Raw genomic sequence first — 12,936 nt, forward strand, 5'->3', positions numbered from 1 at the left:
AAATGTAATAATGTAAATTAAGATGCTTTTGTTGTATTTAGTAAAAGATGGATGAATGAATGACATACAGTGTGTATGATGTATTATATAATATGACCAAGAAATTATGTAAAGTGATTTATTCTAGTGAATTTTTTATTCTAGATTTATTCTTTTGGAAGGTTCACGTAAAGGAAAAGATAAATAATTCACTTAATTCAAAATACTATATCAACCCAATTCATGTAAATTCGTAAATTTTTGATGTGTTAAGTAAATGGCTGAATGGATAGAAGGAAATATATGATAGATTGGACTCTCGCATATGTAGTGTTGGAAATTGTAAATTATTCTATTGAATTAGGTGGTTCACATAATGGAACATATTAAAAAATGATTCATACATTTGACTCCCCTTATGTCTAGAGTCATCCAATATCATCCAATAATTCTAATTGTTAAATATTCCTGCATATGGAACAATTTATATTTTTCCCAACAAGAGGAATGTAGCATCAGTCCACTGCACTGTCCACTCATTATTCATGTACAATCTTACTGATTGCAGATTTTGATTTATGTACTGACTTATGAATTTTCTTCCATGTCCACGTCATTATCTCCTAAATTCAAAGATTTATATTCAGAGAGTAAATTCAAGATGTCAGATCTCTCCATTTTCTTGGCCTGTGTAATGATACTTTCCAGAATGGGCTGCATGGAAAAGGCATATTCCATAATGCTCCTTTTGCTTTTTCCAATTGGGTACTCGTATCCGCCAGTGTGCACACCAATAAGACAACAGTCTTCATCAAAAACTGGAGAGCCAGAAGATCCATGAAAGAAGCAAGAGTCATAAGTGATCTGATTTTTATAAATATCCCATTGGTCCACGAAAGACTGATGTGTCATCACATGAATGAAGTCAGAATTTTCAGATTTGTGTTTATCTTCTGCTTTTTCTAGATTCTCTTTCCCAATGAGGAAGCAGGGGTCCATTCTCTTAATCCCACCCTCTGGATGTCCCACAATGCAGATCCCGCCACTGTTAGGAAGGGGGCCGGGCTTGTAAAACTGAAGCAAGTCAGGACGGCCTGTAATTTCATCATCTTCTTGAACATCATCCAGTTCAAGAAGAGCAAAGTCAAGACGGCATTTATTGCCATCTGTTATGAAACTGTAAGCTGCAATCTGTTTCTTGACCGGCACATGATTCACATTTGAGCACGGATGTTCAAAATCAAATGCAGCTTCTAAATGCGTTGTAAGAGAAAGCTTATCAGAAGACTCAAGATATTTTGTAATAACATGTGCGTTAGTTAGAACGAATCGCCCAAAGAGTAAAAAGCCGGTTCCTCTGGGGAATCGCTCCACTTGAATCTGACACACAGAGACAGAGAGTCCCATGAGCTGCTTTATTTTATACACCTCAGAGAAACTCTGAACGCTTTTATCATATTCAGCTCTGAGGAACTTTTGGACCTTAGAGTTGTCTTTCAGTTCCTCACGTTCCTTTAACTTGTTCACTAAACCCTTGTACTGATTACGCAGAATTTTCAGAATCTCTTCAGAGTCTGGAATTAATTCATAAGAATGAGTTGAAGTAGTTGTGGATTTCATTGTGTTTCTCTTTTGTGTTTCTTCTTGTTCAGTGTTGATGGGATGCTGGTTAGGATCTTCTTTCAAATCAGCAGCTGAAGCTTCATTCATTTCAGTGCACTCATCACTCAAATCCTCTTGGCTATCTGGTTCTTTTTTGTCACTGGTAACAATGATTTTAAAATGCTTTCCATTGTGATGCTCTACAGTGTGTGACATTCTATAGTTTGTCTTGCTCTGCAAGTTGTAGAGTTCACACTGTTTCTCGAATATGACACTGGAGAATCGTCCGTCACGCCGCAGAGCAGCCTTAAATTTCTCTTTTTTGAACGCATACACACAAACATCATCAACCTCCATTCTCAGCTTATTGTTTTTCATCAAGCATTTCACTTTCTCACCTCCTGTTGTTTTGATGTTAAAGGTTACTAAGTTTTCTGATTGACCAGAGAATGAATGCCTTCCAGTTGTTTTTTTCTTTGAAGAAACTTGTTTCCCATTTTTGATGAAGCTTATATCTAAGACCTCATCTTTTTCAATTAGACAGCAGGGGAAATCAATATTCACAGCAGCTCCTTTGGATCTCTGGATCACTATTTCTTTCTCCTTGTTTTCTTCTTCAATCTTTATGAAAGTCTTGTTTGTTTTAAGAGCATCAAGCACAGTCTTGGATGAATCACACTCCACGCCATGGTTTTTTGATTTGTAACAGAAACTAAAATAGTGGCTTTCCCCTTTAGCACTCTGTTAAACAGAAGAACAATAATTAACAAAAGCATTATTTATTGCATATTTGCATTAAAAAGATTTAATTACCAATAGAACAAAGCTAAATGTTATGCTACAACTAATGAATGCATTCAAAGATGTCACTATGTTCCTGCTAGTATATGACATATGGTATGATTTTTGCTAATAATCCCACATATAAAAAAAAAAATCATTTGCCAGGCCACTGGAATTTCTCTCAGTGCTCCCAATCTCGGTCATTTGCCTGTGCAATATATCCACCTTTTTCTTCCAGTAGGAGCGGGGACATTTTTTGGGTCTGGCTTCCAATCTCATCCATGCCCAGCTATTTTTAGCTGTACAAAACAGCTCATTTTGCTGCTTGATATTAAAAATTGGTGTGTTTTACCATATTATTTTAATGTACAATCTTAATTATGAACACAGTGTGTAGTGCAAACAGTTTTACTTCTTATTGTCTTCTCGTTATTTCCCTATAGTGGATAATGAACCATAAGTCTCATCCAATGCAGCTTAAGTCTGCATTGAAGAAAAAGGTGGATAGCCTACTCTCAAAATATAAAAACTTTAATCTTATAATTTCTGCAACTTAATTCTTGTAATTTTGACTTTGTTCTCAAAATATTTTGACTTTATTTTTGGAATTATGACTATTTTCAAAATTTTCTCAGAATTTTGACTGAATCTTAAAATATTTTGACTTTTTTCTCAAAATAGTTCGACTTTATTCTAGTCTAATGTGTAACTCATTGTGGATTTGCTCTTAACAGTACGCTGAAAAACAGGCAACTAAAGCACAGAGAATTTACAACATTCTGTTACAACCTGTTCCCATTATAATGTTTTGTATATGACAGACTGGCGTAGCACATCTTGCACTTAACTATATTTTATGAACAAAGTAATTCAAGGCATCACTGTGATTTTACTTAATTTCGCCTGGACAGCATGCTGTCTTAAGATAACAAATCAGACCTCAGATACCACCCAAAATCAGAAAAAAAGAGAAATTATTTATTTTAAAAATTCAGGGCGATGGTCATTTTCATGACTGATTGTCACTGTCAAGTCCAATTCATAGAGTACTTGTGCCCATTCCTAATCAAAACGGAGTGTTTCAAAGAGAGTGTCAAAAACATGATAGAAAATAGCCTATTCTATGTTGTTTTTGTTATTATAACATTAGAAGTACACATCAGAGAACATAAAATAAATTCATTCATGACCCCTTAGAATGGTTTATAATTCAATGTAAAGTAATTTACCTGCTGAGGATCATATTTTGATGAGGATGCTTTCTCCAATGAATCATCCATCTTTTCCTGTGGGAATGTCAGCAGTAATCTTATAAGTACAATTCTTTCATTGTTTACCTTTATGTTGTGTTTGTTGCAAGATTGTTAAGAGATTACTATAATGTCCTGACTATCTGTTGCCTGTTTGGTAAACTGTGGCTGTCAAGCTCCTTATACAAAAATATAAATAAATAAAAAAATTCAGGCTTCATGGCAAAGGTTTCAATGTGTGCCATCATGAATTAAACTATAGATCTACTGTAGAGAAGAGGGCAAAATGCTAAGGGACATCAGTCCCTTATCTAAGTCTATTGTATAATTTGAGAAGGCATAGAATATAGTAGTACACACACATCATATCAACTACTTTATTGTGCCTTTTTGTAATTTTTGAAGTTTGACAGCCTCAGTTCTTGTTCACTTTTAATTTATGGAAAAGAACAGCTCCATCATCTTTTGTGACAGAAAATGACAGAAAAGTGTAAATAATAAGGGAATTTTCAACAAGGAGAGAAAGGTCATTTGTGGGAAAAATTGCTTTCTATCTTTGTCCTCTTATTATAATAGAATTGTATTCCATTTAAAAATAAATTAATCTGTGTGGATAGCAAAAGTAATATTACACTGATTATAATTAATAATGTTTTATTTGTAAATGCAGACTTTTAAAGAAAATTGAAATGGAAATCACTTTTTAAGCTATAATTTATGTAATTAAAAAAATGCTAATATATGTACAGTTATTCCGCTTTTTCTCCTTTAATCATTGCTCAGTGTTATTAAAGATAGGCAAAATAGATTTGGGAGGTCATGCTGCAGCAATGTAATGGAAGGTCAGATGTGTTAAATGTTTGACATCAGACTAGGACATTCAGACAACAGACATTCAAGTGAATACCACTGAAGAAAAAAGGGTTGTCATTCAATTGTGATTAATTATTAATATATGTGATCTACCTGCTTCAGAACTATTGAGGGTCTCTCTTCATCTTCTTTTTTGCACCAATTATCCATTGTTTCCTGAAAGATTGTCAACAGTGTTGTTAATACAGTTTTTTTCTCTCTGGGATGCTTGTAAAGACAACACAAGAACCTTGCATATGGCAAAATGTAATAAATTAAACATGTGGGTACTTATTTTCAATTATTTGTATATTTTAAATGAATTGTAATGCAAGTTTGTTCTGAGGTTTTCTTTAAGCTCATTTGTACTTTTCAGTTGTGCTTTGGCACATCTTAAAGTCAATGTAATGCAAAACAAATGATAATTAAAAATAAAGCTAGCAGCAAATAAGGGGCCAAGCACAACAGAGGAATGAGAAGCAAGCACAGCAGGGTTACAAATGCAACAATGTCATCATGCCATCAAATTTATTAATGTGGTAAATGAAAACAGTTTCACCTATCGACACGAAATCCATACATTTTTGCTGACATGATCTAAACATGATTTGGGTCGAATTTGGTGAAAATTGGTCAATTATGAGGACTTTGAATATGTTGGTTTTCAAAGTAGATCAAAATGGCGGACAGGGATTTCAGCTGATTATGGCATATTTGGTATCGATGTTCTCTACATATTCAAAGGAATCTAAAAAGACCAGTCACATGATGAGGCAAAACTGTTTATAGGCCATTAACATTTTTTTTTTATCCATTATTAATGGTTAATAGCTACATATTATGGTTCATCACGCTGTTGTCAAATTGATGTGGTGTGGTCAGTGCGAGGTGTCAGTGGCACATGCAAAGTTTGGTGTTAATATGTCAAAGCTTTGCAGAGATACAGCCTCAGATGCAGTTTGGCATCATTACAGCAAATTTGTTGATGTGTTAAACAATAACCGTTTCATATATTGACACAAAATCCATAACTTTTTGCTGACATTGTCTGAAGATTATCTGAGTCAAATTTTGTGAAAATCGGACTAATAGTCTAGGAGGACTTCGAAAAAGTAGGTTTTCAACATTAATCAAATGGTGGACAGGAAGTTTGGCCAATTATGGCATAATTGCACTGCACAATTGCACTGTCATGCTTATCTTGTCAGAAAAGATGGTTCTGTAATCAGTAGTAAATCTCCATCATGTGCGTGCTTTCGGATGAAGCAGCATTTACTTTACAGTCATAGTTAACTGACAAGCTATGCAAACCCTTGTTCATAATCACAGATGACATAAGAGATATAATCGACAATATTATTAAGTAGTTCTGCAATAATGAACATTGTTTGTGTAGCTTCTCAGTGAACTAAAGCTCTGGGTAGAAAATGCTGCTCCTTCTAAAGTAACTTGCAAATGCCACATTTAATAACATGTTTTTACTCCAAACTCACTTCATAATGTCAGTCAAGTGTTTGAAATAAATCCTTCTGTGAGATGATGTGGCATCTTACACAGAATAAAGCACACAACATATTTAATAGTATAGCCGTTTTTCCTGAATGCGGAAGTAAGTCTGACTCTTAACTGAAAGAATGCTTTGCATTTCCGGTCTGCATTGTTTCCAGTCAAATTAGCGTATATTCCGAGCTAATAATCTAATGGTAAACCTATTCAAATGTTTTTAAATAGCACATGACTCCATAGCACCATCACTTTGCAATGTCGCAATGACCGTCATTTGTCAGTGCCTCACTTTAATGAGTGTGTAGATGACACGAAGCTGCGGATGTTAACTACATTAAAAACAGATGGATGCTTTTTGAATGGGTTCCTTTGGAGACCGGATAAGAAAAGCATTCAATCTGACGTTAGAATTCGTAATGGCGGCGCTCATCGTTTACTCAGGAAAAAGGTCTATTCTAAGCAGTGATAAAGCCTGTGTCGATTAGCATTGCATTATTACATACTACATACTTACATACTAATAATTATAATAAGAACTCTTCTGTTTATTTAGCTATATGGATTTTCTGTATTTCTTCTGTGGGGCATATTTGGAGCTGCTGCACGAGAGGGCCCTCTGGTCTTTAGATAGAGATTTACTACTGATCATAGAACAGTGCTTCACTGACAAGATGTGCATAACTAATCACAGCTTTTGCCCAATCACGATTTCGATGTTATTGCGATTTACCGTGCAGCCCTAATTGGTATTGATCTTTTCTATCAAGACTTTTTTTTTTGCTAACAGGAAAACTAATCAAAAGCTATTAGCATTTATTGAAATTTCATTATAATTTAAAACTTATATAAAAACTTTGAGTACCTATAGGGCATGGTGCTGAAGATGCATACAGAGTTTCGTAATAACTAGGGCTGTCCTCGACTAAAGATTTTTCTGGTCGACTAGTATTCTTTCATTTGAAGTGATTAGTAAACTAATTGCATGTTTATATTAAAAAAAACTTTATAATTCATAATAATAAACCTTTAATTGCCTATAGCCTATCAGTGCTCAAGTGCACACATGAAGTTTGCCACACATAATAATTCACTGATAAGTGTTATCTAATTTTCTAGTTAATTTTCGCCTGCAGTGATGAAGTCGATGACACTGACCTATCATCTCCACATACACGTTTCATATCGATTACATGATTACATTATCTGAAAATGTTTGTTTTTCATTTGAATTGGTTGATGTAAAAGTAGACATTTTCTATAGATATATTTCATGTGTGCGAGTATTTTACAAAAGCACTACATTTTGTTGCTGCAAGTGCACAAAAATAAAAGTAAACGTTGCACAGATTCAAAAGATGTAGTACACTGACAGAGTATTTTTAAGGTTGTATCAGCGATTTCTAGCCTGAAACATAAAGTCCTGGGCCCTCATTTATCAACAGTGCGTAGAAAAGGTTCTATATTTTGTCCAACGAATGAAATTTAGAATGTGCCTAAGTACAAGAAAATCCGCATTTATCAAACGTGCGCACGCAGTTCTTACGCACATGAGTAAGCAATCATTGTTGATAAATACCACATGTGCGTAAGTACCATGCTCGTTCACATTCATGGTCATTAGCATTCGGAAACGCCTCCAATTAACCATATATGGTTGACAACACTTCCCTTTAAGAAATACGTGATTGTGTTTTTTTCCTCACTGCAATAATACTTAGAAGCCACTCTGTGCTCTCGCCAAGCAGATCAGCGCGATCTTGGAAAACGCGCTCTCTGCGGAGCGCATTGTTTGCCAAGTCTTCCAATAACGCAAGATAAGCCATTGCACTGAGACAAATATATTTCACATCTGTCTTTTATAGGGTTTCACACCAATTAAGCATCGTGTTTAAAACTAGACAAATTATAAATTGAGTGTTTTAAAGGAAACACAGGACGTATGTGGATTGCTTAAAGCTTAATGTGATCTTAAACGCTTTTTATGTGTAGTGTCGCTATTCTACCACTAGATTATCTGCGTAAGCATGCTCAGAGGTGTGCTTATATTTACACACATTTCTACGCATAAGTACAACTTGGTGAATCCCACACTTTGCGTGAAATTGTTCTTACGCACTCACTACGCACAAATCTGTCCGTACGCACCATTGATAAATGAGGGCCCTGAAGAGCCACAGTCCTGCAGAGTTAAGCTGCAACCCTAAAAAACACTTGAACCAGCTAATCAAGGTCTAACACCATGTCCTAACTACATGGAACGCAATGGCATGACACGCGATAAAAGATATCTTTTCTATAATAATCTTAATTTGTCCTAACTAGCTGCGACAGCGACATACTAATTTTCTTTTTTCTAAAATTATATTAGAATTTTTTTATTTTTTTTTAGAAACGGTTTCTTTTTTAACGACATCAGGGCTGAAACAACAACATACATAAGGTAAGATTTTACAAAACTATGATGTATACATTCTATGAAAGCTTTCTATTGATGTATGGTTTGTTAGGATAACACAATATTTGGTCGAGATACATCTATTTGAAAATCAGGAATATGAGGGTGCAAAAATATAAAAAATATTTAGAAAATCACCTTTAAAGTTGTCCAAATTAAGTTCTTAACACTGCATATTGCTAATCAAAATTTACATTTTGATATATTTACAGAAGGAATTTTACAAAAAATCTTCATGGAACATGATCTTTACTTAATTTCCTAATGATTTTTGGCATAAAAAAAAAATAAAATAATTTTGACCCATACAGCGACTTGAGACTGGTTTTGTGCTCCAGGGTCACATAATAATATTAACTCAGTAAAACCATGTCAACAACTGAAATCACAGTAAAATGAATGGCTAAAATCAAAATTTATCTCAGAATTAGATTTGGCCTTGTTTTCACACACTGGGTCACAAATTGAAATTTGTAAAAATTCTGTAAATATATTGTACATGGATCACATTCCAATGTAATAATATGATTTGTTTGTTAAGGTTAAGTCAGACACATAAGCATTCATTTATTACTTGAAACATTATATTTAATAGGGGGTAAAAAATGGTGGTAATTTCGAGCCCTGAATTGCTTTGCGTGGTCTTTCGCAGTGATATTTGCAGGTAATTTGCGGTAAAGTCGCGGTGATTGGATGAAATTGCAAGGCCGCAAATAAATCGCGGGGATTGACTGAATTTGCGTGAATTGGCGCGATCGCAACATCGCGAATTTCTGGAGGGACTGATTGAGGAATAACTGGAGTTTCCAGTTGAAATGAACACTAGATGCAGTAAAACTTTAATTCTTTTCCACACAAAGTATGACTTACACAGAGTAATTTTTGCATTTGTTAACACTATTGGTTAGGTTTAGGGTTGGGTTTGATGTAGGGGATACAGTGCCGATCCTGGACTGGGCCCTACGCAAAACTGTCAGCGGGTGGCAGGGGCGTCGCTAGGAATTCTGGGCCCTGTGCACTGAAATATTTGAATTCTAAACCGCTTCAATACATACCTCAAGCAGCATAATACAAGAACAATAGTATGTGCCTGTACCATAAAAATGTGCCAAGGTTGCGTATTAAACGTATGTTTTAGCACCACTCTCTTGACATTTCACTTTGAAACTGCCAAGAAACGTGCAGTATGGTACGTAATTAAGGTGTTGCAGAAATGTATGTAGAGGCACGTATTTCCAATAAGCCTGGTTTACATGTTAAAGGTATTTAACTTTTGACCCTCTATAAAAAAGATTATTGCATGTATCTTGCAGAAGAACAATGTTTTGTTTGCTTTTCAACTCTCCTCTTCTGAATGAATAAATGTGCTATTGAAGCACCAGTTTTGTGATCGAGTGACACTGGTAGGGAGACTTTGAGCTCCTGTGAGCTCTAATAGAACAGACTGTGTTTATGACTACTACTATATAGCGATTTTCAATCTGAAGTTGTGTATAATGCATAACAGTGACTTGTAAAATATGTATTTGAAGTAGGCTACTGACATATTGTATTTGAGCTAGAGCTACTGGGAAAGTTTAGGACTATTTTTGTTTGGCCATCGGGCTAGTTTTGTTACACAGACCTGGCAACCTTGAGTGGACAAATAGATAATGAAAGAAAGGAACAGACAGATTTCCTAAGCATGACATCTAAGCCAATAAGTGCCATGTCTGTGGGTGTCACAAGTCTGGTCTGTGTGATCTCTGTCTGTGTTTGAGGACTTTTAGTTTGTAGTCTTTGTCTCTCATTGTTGTTTGCTGAAAGCAGTGGTGGGTCCTCCAAGCTGGATATTAGTCTCTGAGAAGCCATGGAAACACGAGGGTCAGATGCTGCAGCCATCCTGTTAACGACAAACTTGGGCATGGCGGCCATCTTGGTCGGAGACTCAGGGACGGCGGCCATCTTGGTCGGAGACTCAGGGACGGCGGCCATCTTGGTCGGAGACTCAGGGACAGAGGTCATCTTGGCCGGGAACTCAGGGACGGAGGCCATCTTGAGTGCAGACTCTGGCGTGGCGGCCATCTTTGCAGCAGGCTCTGGAAGGGCAGACATCTTGTGAGCGGACTCGACCTCACCCACAGTAAACAGAGATTTGCAGTGAAACATGACAAAGTCTATATACTGTGCGAGAGTCCAGCTGGGGTCTTCATCAGGTAGGTTGGAACTGATTACGGGGTCGAGTCCGCTCCAAAAGCACTCCTTGACCATGGTCTCATCACATGATGCCAGGTGGCTATATGTGATGAACTCATCCACATAATGCTCAATGGAGCGACCATTTTGGAAAATGGAGCACAGCAAACTTACTGCTAGATCCATAGTTGGTCGGTTGTTCTGTAACGTTGCTGGATCAAACAAGGAGAATGAGGATCTAGATGCAGTAGTTTATTAGAAGTTCGTGATGAAACAACAAAATCCAGAGGATCAGGAACTCAGACACGGGAAAGAGACAACCATTACACATTTAACAACCGACAAACTACAGAGGAAACACAAGGACTATTTATACACAGAGCAGGGGCAATTAACTAATTGGTAACCATAGAAACTAACAAGGAGTGGGTGTGGTCAAATGAGTGTCCATGGTGACAAACAAGGGAGCAGAGTGGCAGGGAAGCAAACAACAATGAGAGACAAAGACTACAAACTAAAAGTCCTCAAACACAGACAGAGATCACACAGACCAGACTCGTGACAGTGGGGTCTTAGATCTAACATTGAAGGAAAGTTTTTTTCAAGCTTTCAGTACAGCAACACTAATCTCTGTGGTTTTCAAATGTGGTTATGTATGGGTGTAAATAACAACAGAATTTTCAACAAGAAAAGGGAAAGGTAATGTGTGGAAAAATTGGGTAATTACACAATTTTTGTTTTCTATTATTATAAACAGAATTGAATAAAAGTACAATAAATATTACAAAAGTATAATCAATATAAATATTCTCTGATTACAAAAGTTTGTTGTTAGACCTGAAAATGGCACACTGTGTGATTTATCTCTGATGTGATATTTTTATTGTATCCAGTTTATCTTCATATTAGAATAATTGTTTAATGCAAACCCTACACCTGGATGTAAATAACGGGATATTGTTAAATTAATCAGTGACTGGAAAAGCTCACTGTCTGTTGTGCTTTTTTACATTATAAAGACTGTAATAAAAACAAAAGTATGATGGAACCTATGGTGGAAAATCTATAACCCATGCAATTCAGTTCAATTTAGACAATCTATTATTTACAAATGATGTATGCTGAAGAAAGTGTTGTAAATAAATAAATAAATGTGATCTACCTGCTTCACGTCGTTTGAGGGTACATCTTCAACTTCTTTTTTACCCAAATGATCAATTTTTTCCTGAAAGATTGTCAACAAGTTTATAAATAGTTTGTTTATTCATTTATTAATTTATTTTGCTAAGTAGGATTTTCTATTGCAAATAAAAGCAGTACAGTGCGTGCATAATTAGGCAAGTTGATATTCTAATCATATTTTAGTGTCAAGCACATTTTACCAATTCCAAACCACATCAATCTTAATTACTAATATTAATTTTGTATTTAATCATTTATAAGTGATATATAATTGTCCATAAAAGGCAGAAAGTGAAAAACTAATATTGTGTGCATAATTATTTGGCAGGTTTTTTTTTTACAGATGAGCCAAAAAAGAGATTTAACACAGACTGAAATGTCAAAAATTATTACATACCGAGAAATATTCAAAATTAATGCAATACAAAAATTTAAAGTTGAGGCATGACCATTGGACAGCCAAATGCTCATCTTAGAATAATAGTTTTAATGCAAATGGGATATTATTTATTTAATTGGTGATTGTAAAGATTCATAATCTGTTTTGCTTTTCACATTATTCTCAATGTTGCTCAGGGAACAGGATACAGGTTTAATTAATTTGAAATACTTCTACTTAATGTTACTCTGTCAGATATGCAAAATAAATCTCTCTTATCTCTTGCTCTAGCTACTGTGTTTAGACCACCAGGACTGTATGCAGATTTCCTAAAAGAATTTGCAGATTTCCTTTTAAACCTATTGGTAAATTTTGATAATTGTCAGAGATTTTAACATTCATGTTGATAATACAAATGATGCGTTAGGACTTGAGTTTACTGACCTAATAAACACTTTTGGAGTCAAGCAAAATGTCACTGGGCCCACTCATCATTTTAATCATACACTAGATTTAATTATATCGCATGAAATTGATCATGGAATTGACCTCAAAGCAATGATGTTACTGACCATTTCCTTGTATCGTGCATGCTGTATTACTGATATTAAGTATAGCTCTGTGTTATTGTCTGGGCAGAACAATTGTTCCAGCCACCAATGACAGATTCACAAATAGCCTGCCTGATTTATCTCAACTGCTCTGTGTACCCATAAATTCACACAAAGTGACTAGTAACATGGGCACTATCTTCTCTAATACATTAGAAGCTG

The 12,936-nt window shown here is 35.4% G+C and overlaps 1 protein-coding gene across 1 annotated transcript; it reads right to left on the reverse strand.

The window, feature by feature from the left end:
• Positions 1–104: 104 nt before the first annotated feature.
• On the reverse strand, positions 105–4,699 carry LOC141335277 (serine protease FAM111A-like). Its single transcript, XM_073840684.1, has 3 exons — positions 4,581–4,699; positions 3,594–3,650; positions 105–2,322 (listed from the first exon to the last, which is right to left on the reverse strand). Exons 1-3 carry the CDS (start codon positions 4,635–4,637, stop codon positions 568–570), a joined length of 1,869 nt encoding a protein of 622 aa, XP_073696785.1. The 5' UTR covers positions 4,638–4,699; the 3' UTR covers positions 105–567.
• Positions 4,700–12,936: the final 8,237 nt, after the last annotated feature.

The sequence above is a fragment of the Garra rufa genome, chromosome 5 (genome assembly GCF_049309525.1).
Source record: "Garra rufa chromosome 5, GarRuf1.0, whole genome shotgun sequence".
NCBI classification, from domain to species: domain Eukaryota; kingdom Metazoa; phylum Chordata; class Actinopteri; order Cypriniformes; family Cyprinidae; genus Garra; species Garra rufa.